The 18,035-nt window shown below is 38.4% G+C and overlaps 4 protein-coding genes across 10 annotated transcripts in view; 2 read left to right on the top strand and 2 right to left on the bottom strand.

Annotated features, from left to right (window-relative positions):
* The window catches only part of LOC111254949 (serine/threonine-protein kinase LMTK2-like), a 122,592-nt gene extending 119,365 nt beyond the window's left edge, over window positions 1-3,227 (bottom strand). The window contains exons 1-2 of one of the 2 annotated variants that reach the window (XM_086974760.1): window positions 2,886-3,227; window positions 1,735-2,673 (exon numbers count right to left, since the gene is read on the bottom strand). In XM_086974760.1, coding sequence (XP_086830886.1) covers window positions 1,735-1,980 — 246 coding nt within the window. In that variant the 5' untranslated portion in view covers window positions 1,981-2,673; window positions 2,886-3,227. The remainder of the gene's footprint in view (window positions 1-1,734; window positions 2,674-2,885) is intronic. The other variant, XM_086974761.1, reaches the window with a different exon arrangement.
* A 565-nt stretch (window positions 3,228-3,792) lies between these two features.
* Window positions 3,793-5,725, top strand: LOC111254954 (uncharacterized). Of its 3 annotated transcripts, XR_015316988.1 has the most exons (4): window positions 3,893-4,035; window positions 4,473-4,632; window positions 5,082-5,296; window positions 5,490-5,725. XR_015316988.1 is itself a non-coding variant. In XM_022816445.2 (3 exons), exons 1-3 carry the CDS (start codon window positions 3,935-3,937, stop codon window positions 5,206-5,208), a joined length of 363 nt encoding a protein of 120 aa, XP_022672180.1. In that variant the 5' UTR covers window positions 3,793-3,934; the 3' UTR covers window positions 5,209-5,725. The 3 variants fall into 3 exon arrangements, 2 of the variants coding, with proteins under 2 accessions (XP_022672180.1, XP_086830896.1); XM_022816445.2 differs by having other exon boundaries at window positions 3,793-4,035; window positions 4,498-4,632; window positions 5,082-5,725; XM_086974770.1 differs by having other exon boundaries at window positions 5,082-5,725.
* Window positions 5,726-5,815: 90 nt separating this feature from the next.
* Window positions 5,816-11,165, bottom strand: LOC111254953 (uncharacterized). Of its 3 annotated transcripts, none has more exons than XM_022816443.2 (5): window positions 11,007-11,165; window positions 9,193-9,397; window positions 8,133-8,300; window positions 7,347-7,485; window positions 5,816-6,434 (listed from the first exon to the last, which is right to left on the bottom strand). In XM_022816443.2, exons 1-5 carry the CDS (start codon window positions 11,072-11,074, stop codon window positions 6,181-6,183), a joined length of 834 nt encoding a protein of 277 aa, XP_022672178.1. In that variant the 5' UTR covers window positions 11,075-11,165; the 3' UTR covers window positions 5,816-6,180. The 3 variants fall into 3 exon arrangements, with proteins under 3 accessions (XP_022672178.1, XP_022672177.1, XP_086830893.1); XM_022816442.2 differs by lacking the exon at window positions 11,007-11,165 and adding an exon at window positions 10,677-10,930; XM_086974767.1 differs by lacking the exons at window positions 8,133-8,300; window positions 11,007-11,165 and adding an exon at window positions 10,677-10,944.
* Window positions 11,166-11,209: 44 nt separating this feature from the next.
* Window positions 11,210-16,694, top strand: mRpS29 (mitochondrial ribosomal protein S29). Of its 2 annotated transcripts, none has more exons than XM_022816430.2 (7): window positions 11,210-11,368; window positions 12,428-12,609; window positions 13,614-13,920; window positions 14,457-14,629; window positions 14,943-15,067; window positions 15,454-15,706; window positions 16,192-16,694. In XM_022816430.2, the coding sequence occupies exons 1-7, from the start codon at window positions 11,338-11,340 to the stop codon at window positions 16,390-16,392; spliced, it is 1,272 nt and encodes a 423-aa protein (XP_022672165.1). In that variant the 5' UTR covers window positions 11,210-11,337; the 3' UTR covers window positions 16,393-16,694. The 2 variants fall into 2 exon arrangements, with proteins under 2 accessions (XP_022672165.1, XP_086830890.1); XM_086974764.1 differs by having other exon boundaries at window positions 11,275-11,368; window positions 12,446-12,609.
* Window positions 16,695-18,035: the final 1,341 nt, after the last annotated feature.

Raw genomic sequence — 18,035 nt, 5'->3', positions numbered from 1 at the left:
TGCCTCCAGCGGCAAAAGTAGTTTATTTTTACAGTTTCGGACAAGTTACAAGCGCGGAAACTTATCTTAATGCTAAGACTTGGGAGTGTATGAAACGCAAAAAAGACTGATTTTAGAGACAGAGGTGTGCAGTCGGCTGTGCTATGAAGCACGCGCCTAGTGAAAGAGAACAATGTGCAACATTTGAAGCCTTACTCATGTGAATGTCTTACATAGATGTAATGTATATCCTTTTCGAAAGATTTTGTAATTCAATTTGAATGATGTTTATTTTTTGCATCGAGTTCCTATGTGACGAGCTGGGCTGCAAGGGGTCAAAAATGCTTCTATGCTGGGTTTGGTCCGATTGTTATTTCATTTAGGCAACCACTCAGTTATCTTAACTTCACTGGAAGAGAATCTCATCAGAAACAAACTTTGGCAAAAGTTTACTTTGTTTTTAATAATCTGCGAACGAAATCATTCTTGGGGCTAGCTGAAGCCGTGTTGTGATAATGCCTAAACGAAATCCGTAGCTTTACACTACAGGCCGGGTAAAAATGCTAGCTTTTCAGTGTCTCATTTTTAGACTAAAACAGAAAGCCGGTCTTAGTATACAATAATCAAATATCCGGGCATCTGAGGGAGCGGAAAATCTTCAGAAAGGGTGCAACAACTGAGTTTATCATCTCGTTCTGTTTAGTCCTATTTGCTACGATCACAGGTAATAAAATTTTGATTATGACACGAAAAGAGGTTCCTCTAGACGCACTTTTCATTACTAACTACTACATGTATATTAGAACCCGCGCCTCAAACTTTATATGCAGCAACACAGCGTTATTTATACGCTTCATTTTAATAGATTTTAGGCTTCCTCATATGACAAAGACCAAATCATTACCGTATACCACAACCGTCGACAGGTATACACTATGTCCTAGACAGTTTTTACTTGAGTCACTTCTCTAACAGCTATATGTAGTCGCAAGTAGCGTACGTTGAAAAACCAGTCCAATTCGCGTTAATGCGTGTCCTAGAAGGGATGCTTATCAATTAAACCATATTTTGATTGCTATTAGACTCATTGAGTTCGATATAGAGGGTCCTTTCAAGTTAAACTGGAACATTAAGACAAAATTGCTCTATTTTTCCCTCGACCTGCGCCGATGCGCCATTTGCTGTAAAAGTTATTGCATCACTATATCAACAAAACATCGAAAACGAGCCTTGTGCTTCACTAAATTTGTACCATATTTCCTAACGACTAGTGTTAAAATCGCGGTCCCATGCTGCCCGATCCATCATTCTTGAAAAAAGGATCTATCAAAATGTCTGCCTTTTGCTTGAGGTAGTCAGAAGCGCTTGCTTACAATAATGCTAATAATAATAATAAACACAGCTTAAGTGGAAAGGCATTTAAGAATGACTTTTCATACTTGTGGTTGCCCTAAGCGCTCGATAACTTCTACATCGTTCTCGACATGTCTCAAATTAGTTACTCAATAATAATCATAGAAATTAGGCCCTCCTATTCTATGTAACAAAAAGCGTTCCCCTGCGTTAACTGCCAGCGTTCACATGATTACCACGAACAACCACCGACGACACCACCTTTATTAATACATATGCAAACATTTTACGTTCGTATTTCCATGACAAACTGAGACTCCTACGTGTGTTGCCCAACGCAGTACATATAAATAAAAAGTGAATAATTATTATCATAATAATCATCAATAATTACTATCATACCTTGAGTCTTTCCTCGGAACAGCAGAGGCAGCCGCCGACGGTTAAAAGAAACGCCGTGATAGTGAGAACCACGCACCCGATCACGGTACCACCGAAGCCAATGAACACGACTTCGTCGGGCCCCCCTCCAGAGGGCTCAGCCTCACTACACACTACACCTCCTAGGACTGCCAAACCGGTGACTAGGGTAGCTGTAAACCAGCCATCATCTCGGCCTAAAATCTTCAGGGGCGTATACATCCACATTGTTACGAGAGGGGTGGTGTTTTATCGAATGAATAGAAATAGGAGGGCGCGGTTCTTGCCGATGGCGACAAAGACGACGCCGTCTCAGTAGCCGTAACCAATAGCTTGTCAATGGGTATTCGTCGTGACGACCGGCTGACAACGGAAAACGGGGGCAACGTGAGCTGTGGCAAGGCGTAATACACGGACGTCTGCGACAAGCTACTTCGGCGTATTTACCCCCCCCCCCCTTGCGTTATGGATCACACCACAATCATTGCCGTCACAGTGACGCCATCCGGAGCACGAACATCGCTCATAGCAATAATCCTGTCTTCGTAGTGACGATCGTGGAGCAGAATTTCACAACAGTGTGTTGGTATTCACATTATGATTTACATACTATATTCACTAATAAGCAAAAACGCGCATCTTTTCCAGAAATTCCTACAGAACTATTTCCTTGGTAGTTTGCCAGCCACTGTTGCCGTGGTCGTCGTCGTCTTCCGTCGAAGTAGCGGTGTGATTTCGGCCCGTCGTCGTTGCAAGACCCGCGTCAGATCGGAGAATAAACCTTGAAGTGTGTACTCTAGTTTTTACGTCACTGATTGTAATGTAGTAATCCACAACGAAGAGAAAAAAAAAGCATGGTGAATCACTCAAACATGCTCTCCGCGCACCGGACTGTGTTCATTGTTGCTATTTAATGCACATCTACATATATATACGCAGACAAAAGAAAACAGACACCCAGGTCAGATTATTATTGCACTGGTCGCCTACCACCCAATCTCCCTACCGTGCACCTTTGTAGCGTTTACTCTTCTTTGGTAAACGCTTCTCTATATTAACTTCTATTACTACCAACAATAAAATCCAAAGCTCTGGCGACGAAGCTAAATAATGCTAATGCAGCGAGTTTCCACCTGGTCTACGTCTCCAATATATGGACAACAGAACTGTCCGAGCCAGACGACGGCTTCTCTGTGCGCGAAGAGCAGCGTTTTCCCTATGCTTGGAAACAGCAGCAAAAGACCACAGCACGGTCCCACTGGTAGATTTACTGTTACGCACTTATCACAATTATATTCACATGACGAATAGTTGCGGAGTGTAGTGGTGGCTGCTGGAATTGTCCTCTTTAGAGGACAAGACTACGACAGTGACGGCGGTGGCCACAGTACTCAGATCGTAGGCGTCGGACAAATAGGCCCGCTCGTTCAACGTAGCTAGCTGGCCCTGCCATCCGCTGCTTGCTGGGCTACGTTGTATTCGCTTGCGCTAGTGCTCACAAAGCAGCGAGGGGAGGGAAGCAGGAGAGAAGAGCTTGGGCGAGGGAAACGACAGCCGCAGATTTTTATCAGGCCATAGACATACAGGGTGCCTTCGAAACTCGCATAGTACATGCGAATATAGGCGATAACCGGCAGCCAAACTAAAAGTTTCGAGTTTTACGTTTTCTACCGTCGTTAGGCATTCTATCAGACTGCTGACCTCAGACTACAGAAGGAACTGTGTTCACGCTTGGATTCAAACTCAGCCAAATGGCAGCTCCCAAGCGTAGTAAATAGGCAGAGATGTTCATCATCTGCATAGCTTTTGTTGGTGGCGCGAAACTTTGAATAGATTAAATGCAGGAATGTAGTTGAAGGTATCCACGGGTACTCATATTTTGTTACTAGACGTAACTGTTGTCTTGCTTGGTCTGCGGCCGTAAGCAATGGTTAGTGCAGATTAGTGTTGCAATTGGAAGTGGATTCGAAACCGGTTAGCTTGCGATGCGGGCTGGTCGACTGCTACGAAATACCACTAGTGTTCATGAGAGGCGGTTGACGGATACGCTAACGATTTTATCGAGTTTCCAGTGTATTAGGAGACGTGCGGCGTTTCGTTTCATACCATCAAGTAAACAGAAGAACAATTGCGAACAACAGAAGAATTGCGACAGTAGAAAAACAAAATAAAGTGAGGCAAAATGCGCTTAACGCATGTGCTTTTTGGTGTATTTAAAAAAAAGGGAATTACAGGACAGAAATTCAGGTTCGAAAGGAGAATACCTGGAAGTCTATATGCCGGGTGAGTTAACGAAAAAGTATACGGCCTTGTGGGGCCGCTGTACGGACAAATCGTTTTTTAATTTCTTTATCCGAATAGTTACGATATACGCACATGGCTACATGCACACATTCGAAAATGTAATCACAAATCTCTATTGAGATCATGTGCTGACAAAAAAAAACAGTGATATCAGTTTCTACCTTTTTTTTTTTTTTTTATAGATAAATAGGACCTATTCGAATTCGCGGCATCTGTAGGTTTTCTTGTGTTTAAAAGTGGCTATAAAAGACGTCGAATTAGGTACAGAATCTATGAGAGATCTAAGATATAGTTCGGGATTCTATATACTGAATACTACTAACAAAGGAGCTACTGCATAGGACATCAGTCTGGCGACAATGATACTGGATAAAAAGAACAATGGAACACAGTTTTACTGTTTTTTTTTTTACTAGTTTGGTACTGTTCTTCATTTTGCAGGAAGGTCCGAATCGTTCCTGACTTGAAGAAGGGTCATAAGCTGCGCATGTGGAAAGAACTGGCCATTGAAGAGGAAAATATCGTCTACATTTCAAAGCCCTATCTCACCACAGCTGAGGAAAAGCACCTGCCGACGTACGTAAACTATTGTATGATACAGAAAATTCATCAGTAGTTGTGTCTTGGAATTTCTTCGCGATAAAAAATTGCTTGAAATTCACGGTACGATGATAATACGATCGGGTAACTTTTGCATCTATAAGTTGGGGGCCAAAAAAATGATAAGCTAGCCGATCGCACGGGCTGGTTTATTTGCCAAATTAACAGAGTACGGGTTCACTCATTGAAAAAGAAACTGGAGCCGTTAATTAAGACTGCTATCAAGAACATAGTAGATAGCTGCCCTCGTTTGATTAATAACTAGCACGGAAAAAAGCCGTTTTTTAGGCTTTGCGCATTCATTGACAGAAGCCATTATAGCAAAGACAGCTCCGTAGTTCGGCTAAAGAAATTAATTAACTGATGAATTACTATTGTCTAGGTCGTTTAACGAGCATATCGCCCTATGACACTTATCTTCGCAGGGAATACATCGAAAAGGGCGTTAAAACGACTGAAAAATACGAAAAAATTAGATCGAAGCCGCTTCGATCTGTCTACCTGGCCGAGGTTCTCGAGCATATCAACGTGAGTCGAAGATGGGAGGAATAGTGAGAGCTTCAGTCTATGCTGCATAACTCAGACCGTAGCCAGCCTTGGCAGCGTATAGAACATATGTTCTAAGAAATTTTGTTTTAAGGTAACGCAATGATAGAGTGTCTTTTTTTCTCTCTCTTTGGTTACTCTGCATGGACACTTGCTTTTATCGTAAAACCGCTTTGTTTAGGTCGACGATTTGTACTGTCGCTTGCCTAAGACTGCAATGAAAGAGACGCGTTGGGTAATAAGTAAAATTAAACTTAAGGGAAAATCTTTCTGCTCGGTTCAATAAGATCCAGAAAACCGTCACTTGCTCATCAATCGCATTGAAGTACCTCTCGTCGAACTTATTTCAAGAAAAACTGTTGTACCTGTAATGATGAAGTCCAAGCATGGGATACGCTAAAAGTACGTGTGATACATGCAGACCTTTCCCGGAAAAGTTCGGTTGAAAAACGGATTAAATTTACGATATAATAATAAAAATTAAAAATAACAATACAATAAATGTCTCAATAATATAAATATATTAATGTCGTTCAATAAGTGAAACATAATTTAGATGAAGGTTTTCTCATATATATACGGCTAATTGATCAAACCAATGAGTACGCCCAACTAAAAAGAGAGTACAATAAAAATTTATTCATATCTTGGTTAGCGCACTTATGGCACGCCTTCACTCGTTTAAACCACTGGTGCTTACATTAGTCATCGTCTCTAACTGTATTTTTCATATCCGATAGTATCGCATTGCCATAACACGACATTATGTTAGCAATGTCCGCAGCACGCCTGATTTAAAAGGACCCTTCAACGTGTTTGCTGCTGCTGCCCTGTTCGTGCTCAGTATAGAATGATCTTCCAACACACTAAATAATTACGGGCGTAGAACTTCTCTTTAACATGTTGAGTGACCTTTTCGTAAGTACCCAGAGGCACCATTCTGTACGTTGTCGCTCACCAAAGACGCTTCGTAAAGACTTACGCAATGTTTGTATGGGTACTAATAACTTCGGTATTTTCTTCGAGGTCGTCGCAGAAGGCGCCTACCTTGTTAATCTGAGCCTCATCGAGTGTAATCGGTATCATGGGAATCCATTTCGTTCCGAAATCATGCAATTGGTATCCGCCTTTTTGTAAGACGCCCATAAGACTTAGGTACCCAGTCGGAGTACAAAGGAACTCGTACACCAATGAGTCGTTTTCGCCCATTTCGAACATCTCCTCTGCACCAGCTGCATATGAAAAACATGCTTAATAAATAGCACTTAGTTCACTGATCATAATGCATCCGGTAATTGAAACAAGGATCTATAATGTTTGCCATTTAGTCAAAATCGATCCAAAAAAGAATCGATGTTACTAATTAAAAAGGTTTTCTATAATGTGCAGATGCCTCAATACTACCGAAGAATCACGGTTGCGGCAACAGACTTCACTTCGCATCAAAAGAGTTTTGATTTTTTTTACCTTCAAAGTCTAAAATCAGTTTATCTAACTTCTTATGGACTGCCCGGTCTTAACGGACAATAGGTTATAGATAAGCGGCCAAACTTCGCTTAAGCTAGCACGGAAACAAGACCAGAACATGTATAACTGAGTCTGCAATATCTGCAGCATAATTGAGAGATCAAGTCATACCTATACATGCAAAGTTACAACTTAATGGGCCCGCCTTACCATATTAGATAAGGTTCCTTGTCGTCTCTAGACTCATCGCAAGGTAAGGATACTACTTAAATTTAAAGCAGTCTTAAAGCTACAGCATGATGGGGCTATACTTGGACTCAACTTGTATGCCTGGACTTATGTTGCCCCGTGTTTCTTACGTCACAATGACTCCAAGCGAAAAAGAAACGCAGCACGCCTTCAACAAGTGTATTTATATAAGCTTTATAACACTATTTTGGTCTCGACGTAGCTGAAATTATGAAGGCTATATAAACAACCGTTTTTAGGGAAGAATTACCTAAAGAAAGATCTAGGGAAATAAGAATCTAATAACTATATGACTTGTCGACAAACGTTGACAGATAAAGAAGTCAAGTAAATTAGCGAGTAATCCTCGATTTTGAGATATTATTAGATTATCACTACTTCGCAGTCGCAAATGCTGCGTGGAATTGGCGAGGAGTCTATTCCGTTACCTTCGATAGCGGCCATGAGTGCCTCATCTGGATCGAATTTTCCTCCGTCCTGCTTACCCGAAACGCGAACAAATCCTTTCTCTACAAATCTCTCCTTCACACCACCTTTTGCCATCCCCCAGGCGTGTCTCCTGCAAATCTGAAATAAAAAGCACTCAGTCTGTTAACAGATCTTGTTTCAATAGAAAGCACTGCAAAATGTATGGAAATTAAAGGCGTGCTTACAAGACGCGTCAAATAATATAAAGAAAAGTTCTTGAGTATATACGTAATTCAAACAATTCATTGGATGTTATCTTGCTCAATTTCCGAATGATTCAGACGATGAACCATGCTCCTTAAATTGACGGTCTGTCTCTGTAACATTTAATAATCATTGATAGAGGCATTCGAAATTCAGCTTTCGTACGAGGAATTAACAGACCAGACCTACGTCATGATTGTTAACTATTGTGACGAAGAGTGGCATTGACAGTGGCTAAATCAATTCAAACGAAGGAGCTTCTCGGATGTTAATCTAAATTAGTAGGTACTGGTTGGACCCGCAGCACGCCATACATGTCTTGTTGATGAATTGGTGGCTTATGATTTGCACAAAACACAAAAAAGTTACTTTGGTTTAGATTCGCCATACGAGTTATACTATATACTACCAAACACCAACGATTTCGAATGCGCTTTTCGTGATTATTTCTCAAAACCATCCCAGAAAACCATTTTGAGTTCTGGCCACTTATCCAACAGCTTACGGCTACCCGTTTGTATTTTCTTGTGTTGTTTACGTACTGTTCTTAAAGTATGCACGAATTTCGAGACATTTGACACTTCACAGTTGGCAATGACAAGCGCCCCATTCTCTCCGACGAACTCGTAAGCTAAGGTTCTTGTGTTTTTTCGAGTGGACCCGTCCTTGGCTCGTTTTAATACAGCTTCGATAACTGCGTTGGTAACAATCTGATACACGAAAATTTAAACAAATTTAAGTTACTATTATTACTTGGATCATGATAATTAGTACACGGATGATCAGTCTGTTTCATATCTAATCTTTAATTAGGACTTTGAATAGCTTGAACCATTTTAAGTATAAAAATGTAACTGTCTCCGATAATTTTTTGCTAGAAGAATGAAACTAAACCTACTTAACGCTATCTAGACCTGATATAACACATATTAGGTAGGTGTATCATACAATCGGCATAACATTACAATTAACGTTGCTTCGATATGAGGAAAAGCGTGTTTGCAAAGAAGTTCTCCCGCTGGATATTACATGCGGTACTATCCGGGATTCAATATATCATCTACAGAAAGGATTTGCGTAAAAATCGGCACTTAATTTTATCTAAATATGACTGGTGAGATCGCAAAGAATTATCTGTTCATATCATGCTCATAATTTACTTAGAGTCAATTTACATAGAGGTCAATCTATCACTTGAATATTTATTTTTCTTTGCCCATAAACTGCTCATTTCTCAGCAACTTTTTTTCTGGGAAGAAAAATATAGCATAAGACATGGAAAAAAAAAACCTACGTTCTCCCAAAAAGATGGCCTACAAAGAAAGGTTTTTGTTAATATATATCGACGAAGAATAACTACGGAAAGCGGATATGTATCGACCTTGAAAACCAGAAATGTATATATGTTTCTGGAGTCTGGCGTGTTACAATAAAGATTCTCTCGTAGCATAGATCATTTCAGTGATATGTCTAGTGCTTATTATATCCGCACAGCTTTATCAGTTTTATCTGAGTCGTTTAATCATATTCGAATATACCACCCGGATATACCCGATACGGACAGGCTTATAAAATGAGTGGTCATTATGCTCGTATACAAACCTGTGTTCTCTTGGCAGCTTCAATGGCGTTTGCAAGGTGTTTATTTAAACGGGGATCGGAACTCCCTCCCATCTGAATAGCTGACTCAATGAATCTTACATGTCGATCTGTTGTTTTAGCTTTATTCAGGTCTTTGGCTGCTTTGATATGTCGAATATTTTGCCAGTGCGAGTGGCCGGCCTCCCGTACAGATTCAACCTGTGGGCTAAAAAACGTTTTTTTATTTTTACAACAATACAAGAAAATAATGAATCCATAAAGAGTAATAATCTTATGGAAATATTGTTGTTTAAACCTAAAGCAATATATTCTAAATAAAGCAGATGATGCTTACAATAAGCCAAATTGTCTAAGTACAAAGGTTGTATGACGTCCATGTTCGATAAATTTTATTCATTCAACAGCTATACATTTAAACATAGTGTTACGCGTTCCTAGATGTAGTCCAGTTATCTAAATTGAGATTAAACATCTTATGTCTATACTATCGATTCCCTATGTTCATTAAGAAATTCTGAGATATCGTAATCAAGCAGACATATTTCACAATAGTAAACAAATTTTTACAATAGTCGTTTCTTCTGCGCATTAAGTTAGAAAGCTTAGGAACCTAACTAAAAGAAATAGAAGGAGAAGCAGGTTGATTAAGAATTACGAAGTTTATTTACCGCCCACATATCATAAAATCATTTAATCTTGATCTTTATCTCTAAATATTTGATACACCAGATCAATACTTTATAATGAAATTTTCAAAAATCAACTGAACTCTATTGGATAACTATTTCTTAAACTTAAGAAGAAGTGATCATTTACCCTGGCAGTTAAGCAGATAAGGCCAGAAAAAGTGTGCAAACATATTATTAGTCCTATTTTTTTTGCTGCTTCACTTATGTGCAAATTGCTAATATATGTGCGCATATGAAGAATTTTAGAGCATCTATACGATAACTTCGTTTATGACGGTGGCGATAGTGCTGTAGTGTCCTATTTACTATTTTTTTGCATACACTCCTTAAGCTGTTTTACAAGATCCTGGCATTTTCGCCAATCTTTCTTATCAGCCATACACATATGCAGGTTGAAATTTTCCTTCGCGCAGCCTGTTCGTTCTAGCATAGCCTCTACGGGATCATTGATGCTTTCTGTTATCGTAGAAGGCGCATTTTGTCCACGGTGGTTTGAAGAAAACGACATCTTCGTTTTAGATCTTACAACGTTTCTTTGCCTGTGACACGATGACACGGACGCTGATAATAAATATTTGGATATATCTTGAATAACGAAATAAGTGCTACGTTAGACTGTACAGTCGAGATCGTCCATCGAAGATTAATAGAGTCTCGCATAGGATTACCGGCACACTAGGAAATCTACTCGATTTACTCTTTGAGATTACTCTGATAAATCCTTCCGCTCTTTGCTTGCTATCTTCAGACAGCAACATGCTAGTCAATACGGCAACAATCGGACTTCTTACTTACAGAACTTTCCTTGTCAACTTTGAAGCTAGCCTCGTCTGACAAAAACAATGTGTGTTCGTATAGTGCGAGTTGTCAACCTCACTCTTATTTAGCATCGACAAAACAGGTGTCCGTTGATCGGCAATAGTTCCACTGGCAATCCACCCGAATTCATCGCCAGATCAACTCAGCGGAGTGTATGAAATCAGCAACACGAAAACAGAGCGACTGAAGCGCGGTGTCGCGCGTGTTGCATTTCGTAGATAGCACTAAAGTCACCCGGCGTTCGAATTCGAAATGTTGGGCTTCTGACTAACTTTCATATTTCCTTTAAAGTTACTAGACACTTACCCATTTCGTAGGGACTGCCTAATAAGCGCTGTTCGTAAAAGAGTAAAAGGACTTCGCGCAAAAGTCATGATTATTCACTAGGGAAGCTCTCTGCATCATACATACAGGTTGAAGTTAATTTTCGGATCACTATATCCCGAGCGTAATTTTATGTGATAAACCCCCGATTGTTATATACATTTGATTTCCGACCAATATGTGAAACAAAAAGTTAAATCGATCGTATAGGCACGATAATTCAATCTTATGTAATTGCTCAAAACTGATTTAATTTTTCATTTTTGTTCTTTTTGCCCCACTCCTGCTTTCCGAGTGTTTGGTTTTGAGAAAAATGGCGGCCCCCATAGTCCGTGCACGTTTATGTAAGTTTTCTGCCTGGTTTTTCATAAATTGTCTTTGTTTTGTTTTAAGCGTTGCCTCCTATGCCCCAGGACAATGTTGTTGAGATTTGCTAATAAGCTAAAACGCTTTAATACTAAGAGACGTTTTCTTAAACGCCGATTTTAGAACATTCTGTTATTTGCGCCACTGATATCCCATCTTGAGAATGGTACAACATGTATGAAATCTTCCATTTATGACTAAAACAAGCCAAAATCTCTTTGTTTTTAGATAATTCTCGGTGGTTTAATGAGTTCTATTTAAGGCAAAAATGAAGGCACTTATCAAGAGGGCTACTTATTAAATACATTGTCCTATGCATCATGTAGTTTAGTAGTTTGCATATTTTGCCTTTAGCCTTTTGCTTCTAGTATATTTAATAAACAGCAAAAACACTTTTCTTTTCCTGACATATACGTTAATCTTCTCCTCATAGACAACATCAGATAAAATGAGGCCGTATGTATGCAAAAAATATCTTTTCCATAAATTGGCTTCAATTTTGTGCAGTTTTAGAGTCTTCAAAAAAATCTTATGTTTGTCCCTACTGTTTATTATTAACGTCTTTAAATATGTTCTTTCTAGTCAGGTTTCCTTGACCTGGCTTATTTTTAATAATGTAGTTACGTAGAGATCAGGTAGTTTTTCCATCAAATGTATAAAATATATTCGTTTACTGTATGCATCCACTCGTATCCGTAAGTTTGCGTGGAAAAATACTACTCAGATAATTGAATTTTTGATTCACAAAATTAGTTAACGGTAGTAGATTGAATCAGTATGTATATATCAAACTTTGTGGAACAAAGTTATAATTGAAAGCTATCAAATCTATGCAAAAGTATAGGCGATGAAGTTTACGATCTTGCATTTATAGCTATTTATACGATATTTTTTTTTAGCTAGATAGGTGTTTTTCTGCACGTGTGTGTTTTATGAATATTGTCAGTCGATACAAATTTGAATGCTTCTTTGTATGCATTTAGTTATATGTTAAAAAAGTGCCCAATTATGTCGTGATTCTTGACTATGCTGCTTAGTAAACTCTGGTGGCGTAGGTGGTTTCCAAGGTAACATCTTGTCAGGACGCGGTCCCGTTCGAAGCGTATCTACGCAAGCGGCACCTGCTACACAAACACAGCGAGATCGGCCCGAAAGTGATGCTGATACAAGTAAAAAACAACAGCTCCCAGCACCTTTTAGGACTTTGATTAGCGATCCGGTGGGTGAACACGATGCGTTGAAAAGTAAACGTTGGAGTCTGATTGGCAATAGATTTTGAGGTGATATTTTCGCTGTAATTCTTCTTCAACGAAAATTTCAGTTTCAGTCCCTTCGTAAAGTTGTTTTCAAATTGGATTTTTTGTGAAAGTGCATTTGTTCATAAAAAGCACCACAGATGTAACGTTAATATTTTTTTTTGTTGTCGTGCTGCACTAAAAGTCTCCTCTTGTCATCTATAGCGCGTTTATATTGTAGTATCTTGTAGCTTTCTATGATATCTCAGTCATAAATATATATGTACCACTGTGATTCTGTTATCAATACATTCACCTGTATCTTCCATTTTGCCGAACAAACGTATTAAGGTGAATAAATTCATTACGCAAGCAATATATCAAGCAAAGATCTGCGCACTTATCATACAAATGCATAGATTTTTGGTTGATATCGATGTCGTAATGAAAGCTTGCGAGCGTTTTCTTTCTGTAAAATTGTTGCAGAGTTAATATAAGAAACCTTCTTAGGAAATATTAATATTCTAAGGAATATTTCTTCGGAAACTAGTTTAAATCATCTGACCATGTTTATTACTACTACTAGCTTATCATAGATTTGATAGCAGTTTAACGAATCCTCGTACTCGGACGTAAGTTTTGAAAAATTTCACACAGTTCTTATTACACCGAGTTAATGTTCCTTGTGAAATTAGCTCAGGACAAGCAGGCACTGTGGGGCAAGTTAAAGGAAGGGATAGCGCCAAGCGATGCGTTGTAAAAATGTATAGGCAATGTTAGCAAGTAAATAGTACCAATAAATCAGTATGTCTTTTATCGCAAAATATAGTAAAACCTTAAAAAAAGGAACAAATAGATTGGCGTGGCATTGAATTTGCATTGAGTGGTATGCTCGTGATATAAACGGAAATGGGCGCCTTAGCAAATATATAAACGTTATATAAAACGTGATTTTAATTGCTTCTTTTATCTTATCGAATTTTCACAGGTAAAACACACACGGGAACATATCGGCAAATTCTATCAAGTACCAAAAAGTGTTCAGGCTGGACTTTTCAATGTATACCAGTTAAACAAAAAGGCTCGGCAATTTCAGAAACTCGCTGGCGAGTTTTCAATGATGGTGCGAGCTCCCTTTCTTGAGGCCCGTGATTACCTTCGCGATTACGATTATTCACAACCTGCTCTTCGTATCATGCTTTACGGACGTTTAGGCACGGGCAAAAGTTATACAATGGCTCACATTTTACACTATGCCTATTTGAATGACTTCCTTATTATTGCAAAACCCTGGCGTAAGTAGCCATCTGATATTCTTTGACCCGTTCTCTTGTTGTTTTATTGTTGCTTGTCTTCTGTTTTCTTTATTCCTTTTTCGACAAATACGTATTCATAAACGAATTTCCAGTAGAATAGTTGTAGCTATGCACACCTCCTCTCAATCACCAAGAACACCTTCTCATCAAGAAGTTCGATTAAGAGTTGGTCAGTGTATAATTTGACCTGACGCTCCTCCACCAAGGATGAAGTTTACTCTCTGTACAAATGACCATAAAATAATATATATGTAATATATACGCTAGTATATCTTTATATTGGAAATATACTGCATTTCGCTGTCCATTTATTATCAAACGTATTTTGATGTTTTAAGATTAAGTTTGCCAATTTTGGTTAAAAAAAAGTATTTGTTTATTAATATGAAAAATTTCATTTTAAGCTCGTACATATTGACTGTAACCGTTGATGCAAAAAGCCATTGTCTAAGACGTAGAACTGCGAAGTCGAAGCCGACGCTGAAGTATAAATTGTCTTATTTTCCTCCACCTAGTTCCTGAGTGGACTAGGCGACCAAAGGAAGTCCAAGTAAATGAAACAAACCCATTGCTCATGGACTCACCCTTGGATGCAGCCGTCTGGCTTCAGCATTTCCGTTTGCTCAACGCCGACATTTTATCACGACTTGATCTTAAGACCACAAAAGATTGGAACTGGAGTGACAAGGTAACAATGATAGCGTAAGAACTATATGAACCTATAGGCTAATGCTCCTTTACCGAGTTGGTCGGCTTTCACTCTTAACAAACACGCTACGTAAGCTGTACTTCTATTATATATGCTTCAAGTTCATCCTCTAGCATTAAGTACTGACTATCTGCATATGACCAACGTATATAGTTTAAATATTTCTTTTGCGATGCAAATTAGTAGTTCGGTTTCTCTTGTACTAAAAAACGCGCACTCACTCTGCAGTTGCAATGAATTCGACGATCGACAAATTCACTGAATCTTTTTCTATTCACTTTGGTAACTGCAGGAGGTGACAACGAAAGGTGAGTCCCTTGAAAATATTGTCGGGCACGGAGTCAAGCGTGTAAAGCATGCGTGCCTATGTGTTGACGCCCTCTTACAGGAGATTAAGTCGTATACGGATTCTGGCAAGTGAGTATTAGACATTTTGCTTTATTACTTTATCTATTTGTTCTAATCAACGAATATAAATCAGACAAGCCTCATATATATGTATATATATATATATATACTACGTCGTTATCCAATCTTGAATAACTGCACTCAATCTGTAATATGTACATTGTAGATTGTTATTGAAATTTTTGTGCTCAAAGTGTTTCCATTATGGCCATAATTCAAAGCAAGTGTTTAAATTATTTTATTGTGTTCGCATGCCTGGTCACATTGAGTAATAAGTTACAATATACACACTTTCGTTTACATGAACTGTAGAGTGCAAAAAGAACGAATAGAATAATAAAATCATAATTATCTAGAATCCTATGAATTTGGTTCTCTCTGTGTGTTATTGGCAGATTGAAGACCTTAGTGGCGATCGATGGCGTCAACAACCTGTTTGAGATCTCCTACCTAAAACGACCTAATAGGTCATTCATTCCTGTAGATGATTTTTCTTTGCTACGAGCATTCAAGCAAGTCCTTCGAAACGACTGGAAAAATGCAGCGATAGTTGTCACTGTTGACGAAAACGCATTGTCGCTGAAACATCGAGGCCTCGAACTTGAAAAGGTGCCAAGCTTCATGCCACAGTATCTACTTGGCAAAGAGGTATAGTGTGATATTCTCAACTTAAATATACTCTAAGCTAGATTAATAAACATAGTAATCGGTAATTTCAAATAACGGTTTGGCGAGAGAATCAAAATCTTCGATGTTCTTCTGCCACAATTTGACCAAGATACAATCGTGGTGACGTTTAAAACACAGCGATGGCGCCCCTTCTTCCAACACGCATGCTGCACTTTATTGAGTGTTCAGCAGTTTACCAGCTATCCTTGATCTTTTATCGTATTAGCAATAAACGTGTATCCTTAACATATCGAATGACAGACAATTTATATTCTATTTTATTCAACTAATTTGGAACGTAATTTTAATGGTTAGTTACAAAATCTGTACTATTTAGTAATTTATCGACCATAATTTAAGCTGCACTGTAAGTAGTGCTAACTTTACGTATTTTCGTAAACAACAATGTCCTTTTAACACATATCCATAAATAAATTTAATCTTTTGTTTGACCTTTGTTTCAGGGCTTCGAGTTCTTTGAGCCATTTATTCCAATACGAACGGAGAACTATAACGCTGTTGAGATGGAGTCCGTTCTAGATTATTACGCAGCTGTCCACTTTATTCAGCATCCCAAAGCGAAAACGCCATCGGGTCGAGAAGAGTTCAAATTTCTTAGTGGCTACAATCCTCGGGAGCTCATGAAGCTTAGCCAATGGATTTGAGCGTCGTAGAATGGAAGCTAAAAGGCTGATTAACGATTTCAAGAAGAAACTTTAGCGAAACGTCACGATATACTAAATAATTACCATTGCCTAGCGGATTCTCTAGTTAAACTTGCAAGTTAAATAAAAATCCATCAATACGCCGATTTTTACTAATTGCAGGCAAGAAGCTTGGTTACATGATTAGATAGCTGGATGGAAACTGCATCAATCATTGTGCATCAAGGCAGAACTTAACATATGAGAGTAAATGCGAGTTGGATGACTATAAAGCAACAATTAGTTATACAAACAGAACGAAACTTAGTGTAATTATTGTCTATGATAAAGGTCTTGTAGCAGTTACGATTATTCATCGGAAATTAAAGGGTTATTCATCTGGAGACGCTTCATGAACGTGTGCAAATCGCGCTGAAAGAACATAGTCAAAACTCTTGCACGGCTATAGTGCAGAATTGAGTGCGTAACTTTGTTGCAGACGATATTTGATCCAAAAGACTAGATACTCATAAATAGCGATCTGTCGCTTACTGCTCACTCCCACCAAACAGCGTTTTAAATGCTGAAGTACGTTATCACTACCTTTCAGTGGATTCTTCCCAGTGGAAGGTCGCATTCAATTAGGTTTGATAACGCCAATTTGACTCGCAAGGCGACGCAGTTTTGCTAATTATATTACCATTTCTGTATATTGCTGTTTTGTTCATGGAACTGACTTATTTTTAAACGGATACCGCCGAATATGCGGGGATGGTGGGTGTAGATTCTGGGAGAAAATGGGAGTGGAAAAACATAAAACCGGAGTAGTGAGGAACCATCTTATTGGGGTGTTGTACTTTTAATTTAGATTTATCTGACACGTGGTATTACTTTCTATATGCAAAAGTACGGAAAATCCTTTGAGTAGAGGCCTTCTCTACTGAGAGTTTTTAGCGTCACTGCAATCGCGTTTATGCCGCATTTACAAGAATTCTTAAAATTTTTCAGGTGAATACGCCAGGCTTTTGAAAAATCCTCATTACAGTCCTTTATATTCTACCCTAGGCAACTAAAAGTACTAATGGCAGTCGTTTTTTTTTTAAAACCCGCGGTTCGCAAAAATGCCCAATCTTCATATCTAATACATAACACCTCACGTAATTTAAAATTTCTTACAATATAGTCTCGCGTTCTTACCGAAAGTTTTGCAGCACCTTTAAGAAGTTTCTCAAAATTTATTTGCTTCCTTCTGCACTGAAGTGGTCTTATAATGATGGCGCATATGTCATTTCTTGCTAAAAACGCACTGCCTGCTTGTCCCTTTGTTTCATTTAAATGTTTCAAGTTCGACGTTCCGTACTGCCACAAGCAGAAAAAGTACGAAATATGAAGCAAGCACCTTTTATGCCTTTTATTGAGAATTTAAAAAGACATCTAATTTTTAAACAAATCAAGATGCTTATTTTAAATTGTATACTTCTAAGGGTGCCTTTTACTATTCTTCTAGAACGAATTTTTGATTATATACTATATATATATATATATATATAAGTAATAAAGTTACTTTTATAGGATTAACACAGCATTTCTTTGGTGCTGTTAAATTCCTTTCCAACATAAAACTAATTAAATGTTCCTGATAAAATTATATATTTCTTTTGACA

Source organism: Varroa destructor, unplaced genomic scaffold, assembly GCF_002443255.2.
Source record: "Varroa destructor unplaced genomic scaffold, Vdes_3.0 BEIS01000007.1, whole genome shotgun sequence".
NCBI classification, from domain to species: Eukaryota; Metazoa; Arthropoda; class Arachnida; order Mesostigmata; family Varroidae; genus Varroa; species Varroa destructor.
This window is presented reverse-complemented; position numbering and strand designations above follow the sequence as displayed.